Source organism: Quercus lobata, chromosome 9 (assembly GCF_001633185.2).
Source record: "Quercus lobata isolate SW786 chromosome 9, ValleyOak3.0 Primary Assembly, whole genome shotgun sequence".
NCBI lineage: Eukaryota > Viridiplantae > Streptophyta > Magnoliopsida > Fagales > Fagaceae > Quercus > Quercus lobata.
Window position 1 is genome coordinate 2,584,703 of NC_044912.1, and position 18,295 is coordinate 2,602,997.

Below are 18,295 nucleotides of genomic sequence, written 5' to 3' on the forward strand. Positions count from 1 at the left end.
AGTCTTCCAGTTGGTCTTAAAGGCCCTTTAATTTCTCTTTTGTCTTTTAGCATGGAAAAAGGGTCAAACTTAGCGCTTCATGCAAATCAATTTATTTATTTTGTTAGAGTTTTAACCTATAATGCCCCTTCTAATGATTATGCTCTTTATTATCAGAACAAGACACCAATCGGTTTTTTATATACGTGGAGATTGAATTCTAAATCTTTTATTCAATCCTCATAATTTTACTAGTTAAGCTAACTGGAACATACTGCAAGTTAATTCATTGATTGCTCATTCATCCACTTTCTTCTTAATCCTTTCATTTATCTTCTTCTTCTTTTTATTTATTTATTTATTTTTAATACAAAACAATAGAAGAGGACAATGTAACTTCATGGTGACCAACGATGAAGTTCAGTTGAAATTTCCATTTTATTCAGAAGTTCCTATTGGTATTTTATTTTAATTGGGAAAATATAACTTGCTCCTTGTATTTTAGTTCATTTTACCTTCCTTATTGACCCTTTCAATTTTTTATTTTTATTTTTAGTATTTACTACAATGTTATAGTTTTTTTTTTTTTTGGGAGTCAAAAACGAATATATTAACCTTTTGAGTAATTACAATCCCCTCCTTTGAGATTTGGAGAAATGACACTCCACCCCAAATTTTAAGGAAATTTTTTTTTTTTCCCTTGACATCCGATTCAACAAACTTTGTTAAATTAACATTAATATTTTGTGTACTAACCTAATCTTTACTTTTGGAAATTTGTTTTAACTGCAAGTAGAAATGCTTGTACAACAGACCCTGTCAATAGCTTCTTGTGTTGGGTAGCATTAGGGGGAAAAATATGAGTCAAAGAAAAACTACCTCTAGACAATGGAAATCCCTAATTTTCCAAAAAATAACTCTATCTCATGACATACAGAAGAAAGGAAGTTAAGAGGCAATATGTGAAACTATTGAAACGAAGCCAAGAGCTCTGTGGGTGTAGGTGTGTAGCTCTTTCTATCACTCACTTGATATTGATATTATTATTTATTAGCTTAAAAATTGTAATTAAAAAAAAGTGGTGGAGAGAGAGAGAGAGAGATATGAAGGTTTTTTTTTGCTGAAATAAAATTCATTAAAACCAACAAAACAGAATTACACAGTACAACAAGAAGAGACCTTCTCAAGAGCAACAACATCAGAAACAGAAATTGGGAGAGTCTCCGCAACTAAACTACCAGAAAAAAATGAACGTGAGGCCCATTTAACCAATGCATCAGCACTTTTGTTCAAAATCCTAGGAACCCAGTTAAAACAAAATTTAGGAGTCTCACTCTCCTTAACTACACTTCTAATCATTTCAACATACTGATGAAGCTCCCAGCATATCGATTGACCAATGTTGCAGATGGTATCAAAAACAATCTTTGCATCCCCTTCTATCTTTACTTGCTCATAGCCTTCTTCAATTGCAGCTTGAATTGCTAGTCCAATAGCCAAGCATTCAGCTATTGCCACAGAATCAGCATCCACCTGTTCAGCCCATGCCTTCAAAACTTCACCTCTACAGTTTCTTGCCAAACCAGCAACACTTGCCTTCCCTTCACTCCAAGAAGAATCAACATTGATCTTAATCCAGCCCCTTGGAGGTGGACACCACCCTTCTTCCTTCTCTCTTTCTTTACATTGCCCATCATTTTCCTTTCTTGGAGAAAAGCTTTCCATAGCAGACTTAATTCTCCAAGGGAATTCCATTGGGTCAAACTCTACATTTTTAGAAAGCATCAGCTTTCGCATCCTCCATGTTTCGTAGCAAATTACAGCTGCCATTAAAGTGAACTTATTTTGATTTAAACCTTCAGTTATTAACTCCTCAGGAGGGTTTAAAATCATCTGTACCAACTCCACAGCAGAATTAGCCTCAAAATGATCCCATCTCAAACCAATCTCAGAGGCAAACCACAACATTCTAATTGCTATACAATCACGGAACACATGTAGCTCTGATTCCTCTGCTTCCCCACACAGCACGCAAGACAGATCCTCACACCCTATGCTATTTGCCAATCGGGTTTTGAGGGGTAGTTCTCCATTTGCAAGCCTCCACAGAAACATTTTTAGTCTTACATGCAATTTACTTTCCCATAACTTCTTCCGAACTTGGTTATACTTCTGATCAAATCTATCACCGTGCTCTGTTAAGTAGGAAGATTTCACTGAAAAATTTCCTGACGTTTCTCCCAACCACACCAACGTATCTGGAGTTGCTCTTCTAGGGATGGGAATTTGCTTTATAGCCCGGATTGAGTTTTCTTCAAAAAATTGTTGTAGCATGATTTCATTCCATTTTCCCTGCTCAATTAGATTGATTACTATTAAAGGGTGATTGGCTGCTTCATTTGATATAGGTGAAGGTTTGAACTCTTGGATTCATTCCAAGAGAGACAGAAGTTTAAAAACTGTAATTCAAAAAAAAAAAAAAAAAAAAGTGTCTGGACTTCAACGAACACCCTGACTTCCAAAAAATATAATAATTTATATATAAAAAATAATTTTTTATTAGTTTATTTTATGCTTAAAAATATTTTTGCATACATTGGTTGAAATCTTGCACACCCTAATTATAAATCAGTACAACCTAAAACTAAACAACAATTAAATATTTAGTATATTATTTATGTTAGTATATAATTGAAGAAAAAAAAGGGTAAAGTTAGCAATTATTCAAATGTTTGACTGGTTAAGTAGATACTTGATATAATATTTATGTATCATTCTAAAAATAAGTATAATATTTATGTATGGATAAATATAGATGTGTGGGTTAATAAATAATATAGTGTAGTGGGTTATGTTTTGTCATTTTAGTTTAAAATATTTCTATAAAAATAATGACAACTACATAAAAATAAATAATTGTTATACAAACTTAATAAAATAAAATGGTCACATCTAGTCACATTGACAATGAATAATAAAAACTGATAATGAACTATCATGTAATGATTTAAAAATATAAAAACTCATAAAAGTTTCAAAATTTCATATACTTTCATTTTTTGTTACTTGATATATTCAAAAAAAATTATTAAATTTAAATTTCTTAATAATCCCCTAAAAAAAAATTCCTAAAACCGCTCCTGAGTGTATCACGCATATATTTCTTCATCTTGGTGACCCTCTGGAGAGCATTATTGTTGTGAAAAATAAAACTTAACATAACAGTTTTAAGCGTGCATTGACCTTTCCAAATTACAAGACAGAAATATAATTAAAATAAAAAAAATATTATCCCAAATTAGGGAAAAATATCCTAACACCCCTATGAATTTTAAATTAGTTGTCTTGACACCTTTAAACTTTTATTTTGACCAATTTAGTACCTAAAACTTTACTGTTGTGACAAATTGCTACTTACGTTAGTGTTCTTTAATAAACTAAAAAAAAAAAAAAAAAAACTAACGTCAATCACGCGTGGACAACAATTTTTTTTCTTAATAAAAAACGAAGTGTTTGTAGGTTCAGTTTAGAGAGAGAAACCTAGGAGAGAGAGGACTAGAGGAGCAAGCTAGGTGAACCTACCAGAACCACACCCCAAATTCCTTAGCTTATTCAGGTCTCTATATTTGTCTCTCTCTTTTTGTTTTATTTTTAATCCATGGAATCAAGAAACCCAGAAGAAATTATGGTCTCCAATTCATCTCTAAACACACTTCTTGGTAACCCACTCTTTTTCTCCCAAATTTTAATTCGTACAACTCAAAGTCTCAAATATATCCAAGGAACCAAACTAGCTTTCTATATTCATCACTTTTGACCAAGAGAGGAAGGACTTTACCACACCCAGTGGATGGTGTTCATCAAATTTAAAAATCCTAAAAAGGTAGAAAAAGTACATATATTAAAAGTCAGCATAAACAGCAGTTTGAAACAATTTTGAATGGTGGAACTAGCAAAAGGTTCTTTTTTAATCTTGCTAATTTGACGAAGAATCTACAGAAAGAAACAGTTGGAAAAAAAAAGAAGTTTTAATTTGATTTCTCTCTCTTGCATTAAAGGGAGAAAACTGAACCAAATCCGGCAGAACCCCGAACGCAGCGGCAGTAGTTGAACCCCAAATTCCGGCTTCGGTGGGCCTAGGAATGAAGCGGTCTAGTTCGTTTGATCCTCTCTCCCAGCTTTTCTCTCTCAAAACTGAACCTGCAAATACTACTCTCATCCACACTGTATACGTTTAAATTTATTAAACGGAACTAACGGAAGTAACAATTTGACACATCAGTACTAAATCGGCCGAAATAAAAGTTTAGAAGAGTGTCCAGTCAATTATTCCAAAGTTTAAGGAGTCTATGAGCGTTCACCCTTCTCAATCATTATAGTTTAGTTGCACCGAACCAAAAGGATTCTTAAAAAAAAAAAAATGCACTAAATGTTTTATTTGCCGATACCCATGCTTGTGGGTTTGGATTAGGTTTTAGTATTTGTTTATTTATTGAAACCTAACATGCATGTACTTTTTTTTTTTTAATAAAGAAAGCCAATCAAAATCACACATTTTTTTCCCTTAAAATACATGGGTTAAACAAATTTTTTTATTTTTTTATTATTTTTTTTCTGTCCTTCTTACTTCCATTCCATGCAACTAAACAGTTATTATTTAGAGTGGTTTTTGTTAAATGTCAACTTGTATATATAGGAGCAGTGAATCCCCAAAAGAAAATAAAAAAAAGAGCGATGATCTCATGGAACCAAGTCCTGGGAATAACAACTTATCGATTTAAGAATATTAAAACCAAGAAGATATAAAGCCCCATGTTGATTGTCCAAAAGGACCAAAACCAATGGATTCAATTATGCTTTACAAGTCCTTGAGCGCCTAGAAAAAGCAATGCAAAGCATAGAACAATGAATAATACGCTGTACTTGACACTGTTGACAGTGACAAAGCATGGAACAATGATTTTTTTTTTTGAGAAACACGACAATGAATTTAATTATCCTTTTAAACATATTAATCTTGGTTAAAAAATTAAATGTGCTTATCACAAGAGTTATCATCCACATATGATTTCCTTTGGAATACTCGTACTTGACACTTGACAGTGACAAAATTGTTAGCCCCGTGACCGCCCTTTGTTTGTTTCTTGTATGTTAGCTACTGTTTACATTTTTTTTTCTTTTTTTAATATAAGTAATTAAATGAATAAAAAAGATGAGTACACGAAATTCATAATATGAATCTGTTTGGATATAGTTGAAAGTTGAAAACTGAAAATTAAAAATATTGATGTAAAATAATTTTTAAACGTGTGAATAGTACTGTAAGACCTATTTTTAATGAAAAAGTTGCTGAAAAGTGAAATTTGTGAGTCCCGTGAACAGTGTACGGATGCATTGTTCACGGAGAAAAATCAACAATTACAGCTTAAAAAAAAAAAAAGAAGAAGAAGAAGAAGAAGAAGAAGAAGGGGTAAACACTGAAAATGCAAAATGCTAAACGCTTTTTAGCTATCTAAACCACATCTATGTATATTAACAATTTGTAATATGAATGAAAAAAAAAATCATAATATGGATATTTTTTGGTCACTTCTTTAAACATCTTGTATACCACTTTGCGGATCATTCAACCAATTAAAAATGAACATACACCATAAATCATTTAGTACCAACACTTTAGTTGTAAAAAACATCAAACAATACTAATAATAAAAATAACAACAACAAAGGAGTCAGACAACTGAACTATTTAAAAGATGAGTTAATGGTTTTAAAAACCAGTATGGTCAAAAAACCGGAATAGAGAGTAGTTATCAGTTTTATGGTCGGATCAGGGTCGGACTGATGGTCGAACCAATAATGCCATAAATAAAAAATAAATAATTATAAAAATAAATAAATAAATAGTTTTGTCACTGATCATTTTAACTAAAAAATTAAATAATAGTAAAACATTAAACATTAACTTACCAACTTTTGTACGTCACTTAACAAAATTCAACAAAAACAAAAACATATATATATATATACACACACACACATTAACTTACCAACTTTTGTACATCACTTGACAAAATTCAACCAAAGCAAAAACAAATATACATATACACACACACATAGGCAGCCACAACCCACAAGCCCACTACAAAATATTTTAGTTATTTTTTAATTTTTCAAATAACAAAAAGTAAGTGCACCAATGAGTAGCAATATCATTGCCTACTTGATTTTTTTTCTCACCACATATCCTACCCTTAGAGCATCCACATTGGTGGAGTCATAAATTTAGCAATTTAACTCTACCAAAAGCTACTTTATCTATTTTACCATATCACTTTATAAAACACCCAATATCAGTAGTTTTATTTTAACTTTCAACACAATAAAATAACATAAACAACATAATAAAATAATAAAAACAAACACCACAACCACCACTCTACTCTAGCAACCACAACACAATGTAGAAAAAAGAAAACAAAAACAAAAACAAAACCACAATCACAACCCCATCAACCACAACAGCAGCCACAAACCATGAAACCCATAGCTAAAATCCACAAAACCCATTGCTAAAGCCAAAATTATCCACCATCACCACAACCAAAATCCACAAATCCACTGCCAAAATCATCCACCACCACTACCATAGCCAAAATCAACCACCACCACAGCCACCAAACCCATATGAAAAAAAAAAAAAAAAAAAAAAAAACTCAATCACAGTAAAGAGAGAAGAGAGATGGGCGGCTTGGGGCTTGGGTTGGTTGCTTGGTGCTTGGGTTGACGAAGCTTGGGTCAGCGAAGATAGGTAGAGAGGGATGAGAGAGAGAGGAGATTTGATATGGTCTGTGATGGGAGTAACAAGAGAGAGAGAGAGAGAGATGAGTTGAAAGAAAAAGAAAAAAAAAAGTGGAGAAAAGAATAAAAATATATTAAAGGCATTTGGCTTTTTGCTACAGTAAACAGGTACTAGTACCTATTTACAGTAGCATGTAGCCAAAATTTTTTGGCTATGGCACCACCAATGTTCACAATATTTTGTAGTTTGAGAAGACAAAAATAACATTATAACCATATGCCTCTACTAATAATGATGCTCTAACGTTGATATGATATCCCACCCACCACAAATTTTGAAATCTTTACATCCACATGAGAGTGGACCTAAGATTTCAAGTTAGGGGGCCAAAATATATATATATATATATATATATATAAACCAAATAGGTATCCATATAGTATTAACAAACTATCAACCAAGATAAATAAACGAAATCATTGTTCTTAACACATTAAGATGCAATCATCTACCAATAATGACAAAAAAAAAAAAAAAAGAATACACACACATGCACAAAATAATACTATTTCTTAAGAGCATCAGCTATTGCAAAAGAAATTTATTTTCACAAACCAAAAATTACTTTTTCTACTTTAATATAGAATTTGAAATGTCTCGTACAATAGTGTTTTCGGTCTTTGATGTTCTAAATACTAAATATTTAGCATTTAAAATACTTAATACTAGTACTCTAATACTAGGCTGACTAGGATTTTTATTTTTTATTTTAAAGTTTTGTTTTTGTTAAGTTTTTGAGTTGAGTAGTTGCTAGTTGTGTTAGACTAATTAAAAAGGATGGGATTTAAGTTTTTGAAAGAGGGGCGCAACTCTAGAAAAAAAAATATATATAACCAATATAAATTTTTTTTTTTCTTTGGGTAGTGGGGCCAATTTTTTTTTTTTTGGGGGGGGGGGGGGGGGGGGGGGGGGGGGGGCGGCGGCTAGGGGTGCCAGGCCCCTTTGGGCATCCCCTGGGTCTGTCCCTGTATCCACATATTTGGTTTTCACTTTTCAACAATAGTTTTGTACTTAATAGTTTTCCACTTTTCCTATCTCACTTTTTGCTGAATTTTCATCTCTCTCTCTCTCTCTCTCTTCAATATTCTCTCCCTCTCTCGTCAATATGTGCATGTGCAGGCAAGAGCAGCAAAAAAATGCCTCAAGTGAAGCAAACTGAAGTAGACGAGCAGTAAAAAAAGGCTTCAACTGAAGCACATATCGTCTCATTGTAAAATTGTAAATTAGCTTCATCTTTGGGCTTCTTCCTCGACACAAAGATAATAAATCTAATGTTTTTGCCTTTTTTTGGGGTCATTGTGGCCATTTTAGGCTTCACCACTTCAGACTTAGGAGCATTTTCAAAATAAAAATCTATCTTCTCCTTAAATTTGAAACAAGATCTCTCTTTTAATTTTAATTTTTAAAAAAAAAAAAAAAACACAACAGCAGAAGTCTTTATGAAGAATTTCTTAAAACCGGGTTAACCATACCGATTTTCTGTTTTGATGGTTGAATTGGAGGTTTCCAGTTTTTTGCGGTTTTTAATAATAATCGGACCGAATTAAGGTCCAGTTTTTGGTTGAACCAGTCGATCAGGTCTAGTTTTTAAAACCGTACTTAAAACAATTGCCTTGCCGACCATTACTATGGAATCAGTTTATGTATTATATAGCATTATATATAGCAAGACAGCAACATCATTTATTTTTCTTTGAATAAAAAAAAAATATTTTGCTTAGAGAGTTAACACTTTCATGTATTTTCACATATGGTATATTAAACCTGTGTGCCTTCCTATGCAACTCAACAACTCAAATAGAGTTGGGGACCTGGGAGTATTAGAAATTGAGACCAAAGCTGTTGAGGAAGGCGTGGTGCTAGCCGGGGACCTCAGACTAAACGACATCATAATAGAATGCGATGCACAGCTGGTGGTTAAGTCTTTAGGAAAGTAGAGTGTATCTCCGAGTTCCATCAGTTTGGATGTGGAAGGAATTAGGGAGGGGCTGAAGAGATTCAATGCATGGGAGGTGTCTCACACTCGAAGGAATGGCAACAAAGCTTCTCACATCTTGGCTAGGTAAGCCAAATTTCTGAATGAATGTAATATTTGGGTAGAAGATACTCCGCCCAAAATTGTTGATCAAATTCAAATCGATGTAGCCCAGTGTAATCTTATTTCAAGTTAATGAAAGTATTGAATGGGTGAATATATATAAAAACTCAAATAGAGTTGGCCTTCCTTCCCGTGAATCATTAGATGTCATTCCATGCAGAATAGAATCGGTTATTGAAACTCCATACTAATCATGAAAACCCAGCAATGGTTACCAAGCTCCAAAAATGAATAATACAATAGTTAAGTGGGCGACACTAGAAACGGCTACTGTTATCACTTCCTCTTTCTATATTGATCAATTCCTATCCCTCACGCCGCACTACAAAAAGAGGCAGAAAAAAAAATGATATTGTACGGTCCATGGCTATTGGTTTGCATCGAGCTCATGACAGTTTCCTAAATGGGCCCATCTTGGTTGCTTACTAATCGGGCACCTACCCTACTCCTAATATGGGCCTGGTTCGAGCTCCCGACGGGAGAATCTGCATGCCGAGCAATTTTTGGCACCTGGTGCAAGTTCTAAGAGAGTCATGTCTGTCACGAATAGTGGGTCCCATTTGGTCAAGAATATAGCTCAAAGAGGCCCACCAACATGGGAAACTCTCATCATGACGACCCAATTAAGGAAAGTCTATAAATAGAGACTGATGGGTAGAGGGTTAGAGGTTGGAAAAATTTGGGGAGAGAGACACAAGTGTAGTAAGGAGAAAAGCTTCCCGGGAAGAAAGTAGTCTAGTCCAGTTTTCTTTAAAAAGGGGGTCGGCCACATTGTGACGTTTTAGTTACGTTTTATGAAAGGTTAACTCTCATTTATTTTTCGTAGAAGCTGTACCGCAATTTTTTGGGCCTCCTATTGTTGGATATTCTTGACCCACAATACATATAAATTGTAGGAATTAGCCCAAAAACTCCACTCCTTTGGGCTTTTAAAGAAATCTGGACTGGACTCCTTTCTTCAGACTATTGAACCATCTCATTGTCGTGGGTCCAAGGCTAGACAGGAACACTTTACACATAAGTCCGTCGTCCTACAAATAGAGGGCCATGAGTTAAGTATAGTGGCTCACATGCTCTACTGAGTCAGTTTTACCATCATAACAAGTAAAAGGGGGTTGGTCACATTGTTATGTTTTAGTTACATTTTATGAAAGGGTAACTCTTATATGTTTTTCGTAGAAGCTGTACCGCCATCTTTTGGGCCTCCTATTATTGGATATTCTAGACTCACAATACAAATAAATTGGGGGAATTAGCCCAAAAACTTCACTCCTTTGGGCTACACCACTATAGATATAAACATATTTTTTTCCTGAATAAATGATTCATTGAAAGAAAAGATGGACCAAATACAACACATGGGTAAGAGTAACATTAGACTGTCTTGAGGGAGAAAGAAAAAAACCAAACAATAATAAAACACTAGTCGCGGACCAACTCATTGTCTGCAGGTGAAAACCTATACCCAACTGGAAGTAGTGGAAATCCTGTGATCTTTGCCATGAAATGAAAATGAACTAATCTTTGAAAATGAATATCTCAGACCAAATTTGGATGAAGTGACGCCTTAGGAAATGGAATCTTGGAAACTAATTAATCTCTGGTTTTATATATATTTGTATTTTACAAAGGAAAAGAAAAATAGTTGGGAATGCTAGCTACTTTGTATTAAAAAGAATCCAACTAAACAATTCAAAAAAAAAAAAAAAAAAACTATCTATCTAATTAACTAAGTTCAGGTAGTGGGTATCCGATGTGTGTTATGTGGGTTTTACTGAGATGGGTTTGGATATTTTTTCCACTCTTTTGTGGGTTTGCCATGTAGAGAGTTTGGGAAAGAAAATTAAATGCGAGGGAGTTAGGAATTGGGATGAAGAGAAGAGAGATGAATTTTGCAGATGTAGCCATGGATAGATATATAGCAAGAGAAATTAAAAGATAGTGTTTGCGTGGACTCAGTGTATTATGATACTCCATACTGAGAAATTTTGGGGGTTTTATTTTTTTGGCTAAAAAAATGTATGTAAAGATTATTTTTAATAATTTGGTTTGTTTTGGATTATAATGATCTTGAGCTTTTGGTTGTGGAAATGCAAATACTGAATTCTACTTTACTTTGTCCTTAGAATTTGTTGTGATAGTAAGAAATTTTAAATTTTATTTTTTAAAATTTTGGGAGGGAGTGTTTGGTGATATTAACTTTGCTTGATTTAACTATTGCAAAGAAAGGATAAAAATAATGAAGATATTATAATAAAAATTATTTTTATGGAGTTGTGAAAGATAGAGGCTTTTTTTTTTTTTAATGAAGATTAATAAAAATTATTTTTATTATATCTTCATTATTTTTTTTTATAAAAATAATGAAGATATAATAATGAAATGTAATTGCTTTTCTTTTACATCAAGGTAGTATCTTAGACTTAAAGCCTTTATGTTCCTAGCATAGTATATATGTGAAAGATAGAGGCTAGTATCTAGGGCGTATATTAAAAGAAAGAGAGAAAAAAAAAAAATGAAAGACCTTTTCATGTTGCAATTTAGCCAAAAGAAAATTGAATGTCTTTTATTATGGTTAAGTAGAGTTAGCATTAAAGATGTTAATATTGTATTGTATTGGCTGATCTTTTTCCTATTGGTCACCAATCTAGTACACTTACCCCTTATGCAATATTTGCAATATTTCGGCTTAAATTGGCACATCTCTATATATAAAGTATTTGGGATTTTGTCTCTCCAAAAAAAAAAAAAAAGTACTTGGAGTCTAGGAGAAAAACAATTTAAATTGCAGAGTTAGCAGCATATTATAACTATCTAAAAAAAATATTTTTCAGTCCATATGGTTTTTTTTAGGAGAAATAAATTTATTTGGTACTAGTAGTACAACAAAATGTTTATTTTGAAATCTTACAATTGTGAAATACTATCAGACTTTGAGCTTGTTGGCACTTGGCACAAAATTGTGAATGGACTTTAAGCTCACAACTTGTCTAATGGGCCACTCTTCTGGTATATTATTATTATTTATTAAATTTTCATGCTTCAAATTTCAAAGTTATGTGCTTGTGGTGTTAATTTTTATATTATTTTATTGTTGTAGTCAAATGGGCTAGGGTAGAAGTTTAAAAACAGATTTGAACATGGGATTGCAATAAATAGAGTAAGAATTTGGATTCTAATTAAATTTATTAATTATATATATACATATATATTTTTTAGGACTATCACATATATATATATACACACACTAATGTACCATATTTATATATCTAAATATGTTATTCTCTTAGCCAAATTGAGTGAGGCTTCAATTACACATTTACAATTTGGTTAGCATAGCATTATGTTTGGCCAATAACTTTGTAACTCAATTAGCATTTCTTAAATTCTTATCTTTTTGTAGGTTTCAGTTAACTCAACTGGTAAAGTCTTCGAGATTGAATAAGAGATCTGATGTTCAATCCCTGCATTTATCAAAAACTAATTGACTTCTTAGTCTAATGATAAAAAGCTACCATTAAAAGGAGACTTCATATGTTGAAACTTTCTATATATTAAAAAAAAAAAAAAAAAACTCCTAATTTTTCTAACCCAAAGGTTTGAGTTTCAAATCCAATCTCCTATTATTATAATTAAAATAAATAAATAATAAAAAAAGAAAAAAGAAAAAAAGAAAAAGAAAAAAAGTGGGGGATTTACTAAGGAGCACATTTGGGGCAAATAGGTATTTTGGTTAGTCCTGGAATTTTTTTTTAAAATAACAATAAATATTAAAAAATTTAGTTAATTGTCATATTTCAAAACAATTTTGAAAAATAACATCTCGAGTATCTAAAACTCGAGTTCCAGATGGAACTCGAGTTTTTAAGTCTCGATTTGGAGAAAAAAAATTGCGCTGAAAATCGAGATTTAAAGACTCGATTTCCATAAATTGCAAAAAACGCCGCTATATGGCTTTAAAACGTCACTATAGGAGATTAAAAACGCCACTATAGGGCACCCTAAACCTGGTACTTACAAAATTTTTTTGCAGGAAAACGCCGCTATAGGGCTTTAAAACGTCACTGTAAGGCTTAAAAAGGCCACTATAGGTGAAATTTTTTGCATAAAACTCGAGTCTTAAAGACTCGAGATCTATGCGGCATTTTCCCACTCGGGACGCGAGTCTTTAGCACTCGAGTTCTAATATGGATCTCAAGTTTTAAAAACTCGAGATGCTACTTTTCTAATTTCTTTCAAACCGTTCCTAACTTACTATTTTGAATCACCATGGGAGTCTGTTCTACACAAAACCTCGTTAGTCCTGCTCTCCCCAAAACCTCGTGCACTCACTCCGCCGCAGAAGCATCAGCTAGAGCAAGAACAGAAGAAGAAGAAGATGGAGGCAGCGAGAACTGTAAAAGACGTTTCCCCTCACGAGTTCGCCAAGTCCTACGCCGCTCACCTCAAACGCTCTGGCCGGGTCTCTCTCTCTCTCTCTCTCTCTCTCTCTCTCTCTATACGTAAACTCTTTTTTTACATGTACATCTCTATATTTCTTGTTCTGTGAACCTACAAATTTACACTTCTAAACAAAGCGTGTTATTTCAACGAAACCCAAGTACCCTTTTTTGTACTCGACTCAAAGATAGCTTTTTTGGAATCTTGATTTACTTGTGAAGCAATCTCAAAATTTGACAAACTTTATTGATTTTTGATTAGTTCTGTATAATATGGAAATGCAATTCTGCTTTGTATTATTGGTTTGTTTGTCTCATGTCATGTCTTTAGATACTCTGTTCGTGTACTGGGAAATTTTGATGTCAAGTTTCTTAGAAACGATTAGGGATTCTACAAGTTAAAAAAAAAAAAGAGGAAAAAAAAAAAGGTTTGCGAATTTGTTATTATGTGCTTTGTGAATGGAGTTTTGTGTGTGTTTATATGCCATCAGGGTCTTGCTTGTTCCCATATTTGTGTCAGGTGTTTAATTTGCTTTATTGTGGCTTTTTTTTTGTCAAGAGCATGTGGGCTTTCATGGGAATTAAGGGTTTTTTTAGTCAAGATATGAGCAACAGTTTTGAGCCCTGCTGCTATGCTTGTTTCTTTTGCTTTGTAAAATTGACAAGTTGCAATCATTTATGGCGGTTTTTAAAATGTCCTGCCAAAATTTGTCTTATGCAATCTCATCTCATATATGTTGTATAATCCCAAAATTTGTTTATTATACCCAAACTTTAGGTGATGTAAGTTAATTTTTTGAATTTTTTTTATAAGTTATATAACTACTATGGCAATGTCTATTCTTTTCCTATTCTTCAGTTAATGGGTTATCCATTATAATTACTTCTGAAGCTTTCTACTCTGAGATTTGCCTTTTCCTTTGTGAGACAAAATATGAATCTGCTCTGTGCTGATCAAAGTTGTCAATACTGCACTGGAAAAAAATATTTTGGTACTAGTTAATACAGGTGTGCTGTTTTGGGTTATTTCTATATATGTAGCCCAGTACAGGCCAGTAATTTACTTAGTACGTTTCAGAGGGTATTCGCACTGGTTTAGTGGCAGCTTTGGTATGGTATTAACAACTTTGGTGTTGATTGTTCTGTGATTTCATGAATGGTGACAATGCTATCTCCATAATCCTTGCTATTGACATGAGATGTTTGATTGATATGGATGTACGGGCTCTTTTGTGGTTACTTTTCTTATGCTGAAGTTTCTTGCTTGACTTATCAATCATGACTATGCACCAGATTTTAATTGTACATTATTGGGTGGTGGTGGTGGTGTTCTCATGTTTCCTTTCTCCATCTCCTTTTTTTTTAATAGGTCGAGCTCCCTGAATGGACTGATCTTGTCAAGACTGCAACATTTAAGGAGCTTGCTCCATATGACCCGGATTGGTACTACATTAGAGCCGGTGTGTCTCCTTCCTTTCTTTTCTCCCTAAAACCCCCCCCCCCCCCCAAAAAAAAAACAAAAACAAAAACAAAATAAAGGCTCATGTACACACATGGACAAATACATATATAGTAGAATTTTGCATCTTGGTTTCTATTTTTAACTTAATTTGAACTGTAGCTTCCATGGCAAGGAAGATCTACTTGAGGGGGGGTCTTGGTGTTGGTGCCTTCAGAAGGATCTATGGAGGAAGCAAGAGGAATGGCAGTCGCCCACCCCATTTCTGTAAAAGCAGTGGATCTATTGCTCGTCACATACTTCAGCAATTGGAGATGATGAAGATCGTTGAGATCGACTCAAAGAGGTGAGTATCTTTGGCATCATTTCGGGTTCAAGATTAAAGAATGGAAAAAATGATTAGATGGCATTGTTTCGAATTTAATATATAATTTTTCAACACTCCCTTTGCCCTGCTCTTTTTCCTACATTACCTCAATCATTCATTGGAAAAAAGTAAGGCTTCTGACATGGTTCTTTTCTTAGTATCAAAATTAACGCTCCATTTACCTAGATAAAATATATCCAAGGAAGTTTTTTTTATTTCCTTGCTGATAAATGTAATATTGTGCCAAGAGCCTTGTAGCTCAACTGACACTTCTTGTTGTTTCAAAGATGTCACGGGTTCAAATTCACCCTCCCCCAATTGCTGATATTAAAAAAAAAAAAAAAATGTAAAATTTTGTGCAGAAGGGGATTCCTTATTGGATATGTCTTAAAAAGACATGGCAACTTTTCCTTCAATTTCTTGCTCAATGAAAGTTAAGCATTAAGAAAACAGCTTTTAATTACCCCTGGCAATTAAGGAAGTTATTTCTTGGGTTTATAGTCACACAAGAAAGAATTCTTTCTAAATTGAATCTCAGTTTGTTTCTGCTGTTCTCACTGTTCTTAGTTTGTGGATCAGTTTTTAGAACTTTTTTTGTTCTAAAATGGATTCTGAATGAATTTTATTAACATGACTCAATCACATATTGGTTCTTTGATATGTTAGTATGTTACTTTGTCAATTTTGGAGACATCATGTGATGACTGTTTTTCATCAACATATAGCATCACATATACTTGATACTTAGAACTGTTCTATTCTTGTTTGCCAGTGGGAGGAAAATCACATCCAGTGGCCGGCGAGATCTGGATCAAGTTGCTGGACGGATTGCACTTGCCCATTGAGAGGTTAATGCAGGCTTGTTGAAGATTGAAAGATACTTAAGAATTTTGGAATGTAGTTTTTTCAGTGGAAGTTTTGATATAAGAAGGCATTGTTATTTAATTTTCTGCTTTGGCTTTGATTTTTTTTTTTTTTATATAATTTTTATGAAGGTGGCTTCTATGAGGGTTCACTATACTGGTTGTTTTGAGTCTTTTGACTTTGTTCTTCAATCACTAAACCTACTATTTGATACCATTCTTATTAAATGACTTATGTTTAATGACTTCCATTGCTTTTAAGTGGTATTGTGCCTGTCCTAAGAAATGTGATTACACATCTCATGCAGACACCCATGCACTCACCCTAACTACTCGCTAGGTGATTTTGTGAGACTGTTGTTTGGAACTTTGGATTGATTTTGATGGTTTTTGTGTTATGCTACGTGGTCTGAGTTTTGCAAACTGTGGAATGCTTTGTTTGAAACAGAATTTAGGTCCCAACCGTGGACTCGAAACAGGACTAGATGTTTGTGAGTAACAGTTCAAGCATAATGCATTGACATAGTAGGAGCTGGTTGATATCGGTCCAGTGGTGAAAAAAGAAGATAATATATATATATATATATATATATGAGTGATAAAAGAATAGAGGGTGAAATGTAGAGTGTACTTTAAAAGTGAGCTACTGCTAAACTAGAAAGTAGAAACATTGACCTTTTGAGGAGGCAATTTTTAGTCCGAAGATAACCCATATGTGAATGTGAGTGATTACTCTAACAATAATCTATATCTATATAATATTTAAAAGCTAAATGCTACACTTCTGTTAAGTGACATTTTAGTTCAGTTTGATCCATCTAGTTTATTTCAGTTCATATTGGTTTATTCGTTCCACTTTGGTTCATTTTGATCTATTTTGGACTAATTAGGCCTCAAATTAATATTTTTTGTAGATTGCCTTTTAGTTTTGGGCCCAATTTTTTTTCTAAATTTTTGGGTTAAAAAGTATGAAATTTTATTTTATTTGGGCCAAACTATTTAGTTTTTGGCTAAAAATACCAAAAAAAAAAAAAAAGTACCAGAAATTAGAGATATGGACACCTAAAATGCAATAAAAATGATAAATATTCACAATATTACCTTAAAATTCAAGTTTCAATAGTATACATTATGCCTGTATTTGGAAAGAAGAAAAAAAAATGCTACAATTCTAAACTTGTATAATAATTTAAACTTAATAACATATTACATGTGTTCAATGGAATGAGGAGTACATTTAAAAAAAAAAAAAATTCTTGGATATATTCAAATTAGTCAACCGATTATGATATATTTTATAAAACAATATTATAATTATGTAATTTAAATCTTTTTAATATATATATATATATATACATTTCATTACATAAAACTTATAAAAATAGAAAATACTTTTAAGTAGCACATGCACTATTTAACTTACAAATTTTATATTATATTCTTATAAAAGTAATCTATATATATATAAAACCGAAGCCTTTGCTGGCACCACAATTTTCCACATCAGCACAATATTTAAAAAATAAAAATAAAAATATCATAACTCCTCAAAACCCTAGCAACCTTACCTCTCTCTCAAGTTAAGAAGTATAAAGTTACGATTTCTGCAAACTCTCTCTCTCCAGCACAATTTTCCACGTCAGCACAATATTTAAAAAAAATAAAAATAAAAACATTATAACTCCTCAAAACCCTAGCAACCTTACCTCTCTCTCAAGTTAAGAAATATAAAGTCACAGTTTCTGCAAACTCTCTCTCTCCAGACGCAGGAAGCCCTAAACGCACGGTGTAGCATTCAAGGTTAGTTTTGTTTATATATTAATTAATACATAGTACTTTGTTCACCATTAAATACTCATATAATCAATTTCCAATTCAGTGTTCAAGAACCAAAATTCTAACTGCGCTATCATAAAATATTATTATTAGTATGAATTTTATGGAGTTGCGGTGTTCAGGAATTAAACCAAAATTCTTTTAAATTATCTATAATATTTTGTCCTCCAAAAATTTTCTCTCTTTAATTTTAGTATATTGTGTTTCTTAAGTTATAGAGAGATTTTCTTTAGTTTCTGCAAACTCTCTCTCTCCAGATGTAGGAAGCTCTAAACGCACAGTATAGCATTCAAGATCTACAATGCACGGTATACATTTGGGTATTATTTAGAATTGTTTTCAAATGATTGTACCAATAAAAATGAATGTGTATAAATTTTGTTTAACTATCC

At 32.8% G+C, this 18,295-nt stretch overlaps 2 protein-coding genes across 2 annotated transcripts; one reads left to right on the forward strand and one right to left on the reverse strand.

Moving 5' to 3' along the window:
- Positions 1-1,101: 1,101 nt before the first annotated feature.
- Positions 1,102-2,400, reverse strand: LOC115962210. The gene has a single exon (XM_031081108.1). It carries the CDS (start codon positions 2,311-2,313, stop codon positions 1,135-1,137), a length of 1,179 nt encoding a protein of 392 aa, XP_030936968.1. The 5' UTR covers positions 2,314-2,400; the 3' UTR covers positions 1,102-1,134.
- Positions 2,401-13,242: 10,842 nt separating this feature from the next.
- Positions 13,243-16,318, forward strand: LOC115960499 (40S ribosomal protein S19-3-like). Its single transcript, XM_031079430.1, has 4 exons — positions 13,243-13,401; positions 14,748-14,838; positions 15,000-15,183; positions 15,977-16,318. Exons 1-4 carry the CDS (start codon positions 13,318-13,320, stop codon positions 16,047-16,049), a joined length of 432 nt encoding a protein of 143 aa, XP_030935290.1. The 5' UTR covers positions 13,243-13,317; the 3' UTR covers positions 16,050-16,318.
- The last annotated feature ends 1,977 nt before the right edge of the window (positions 16,319-18,295 follow it).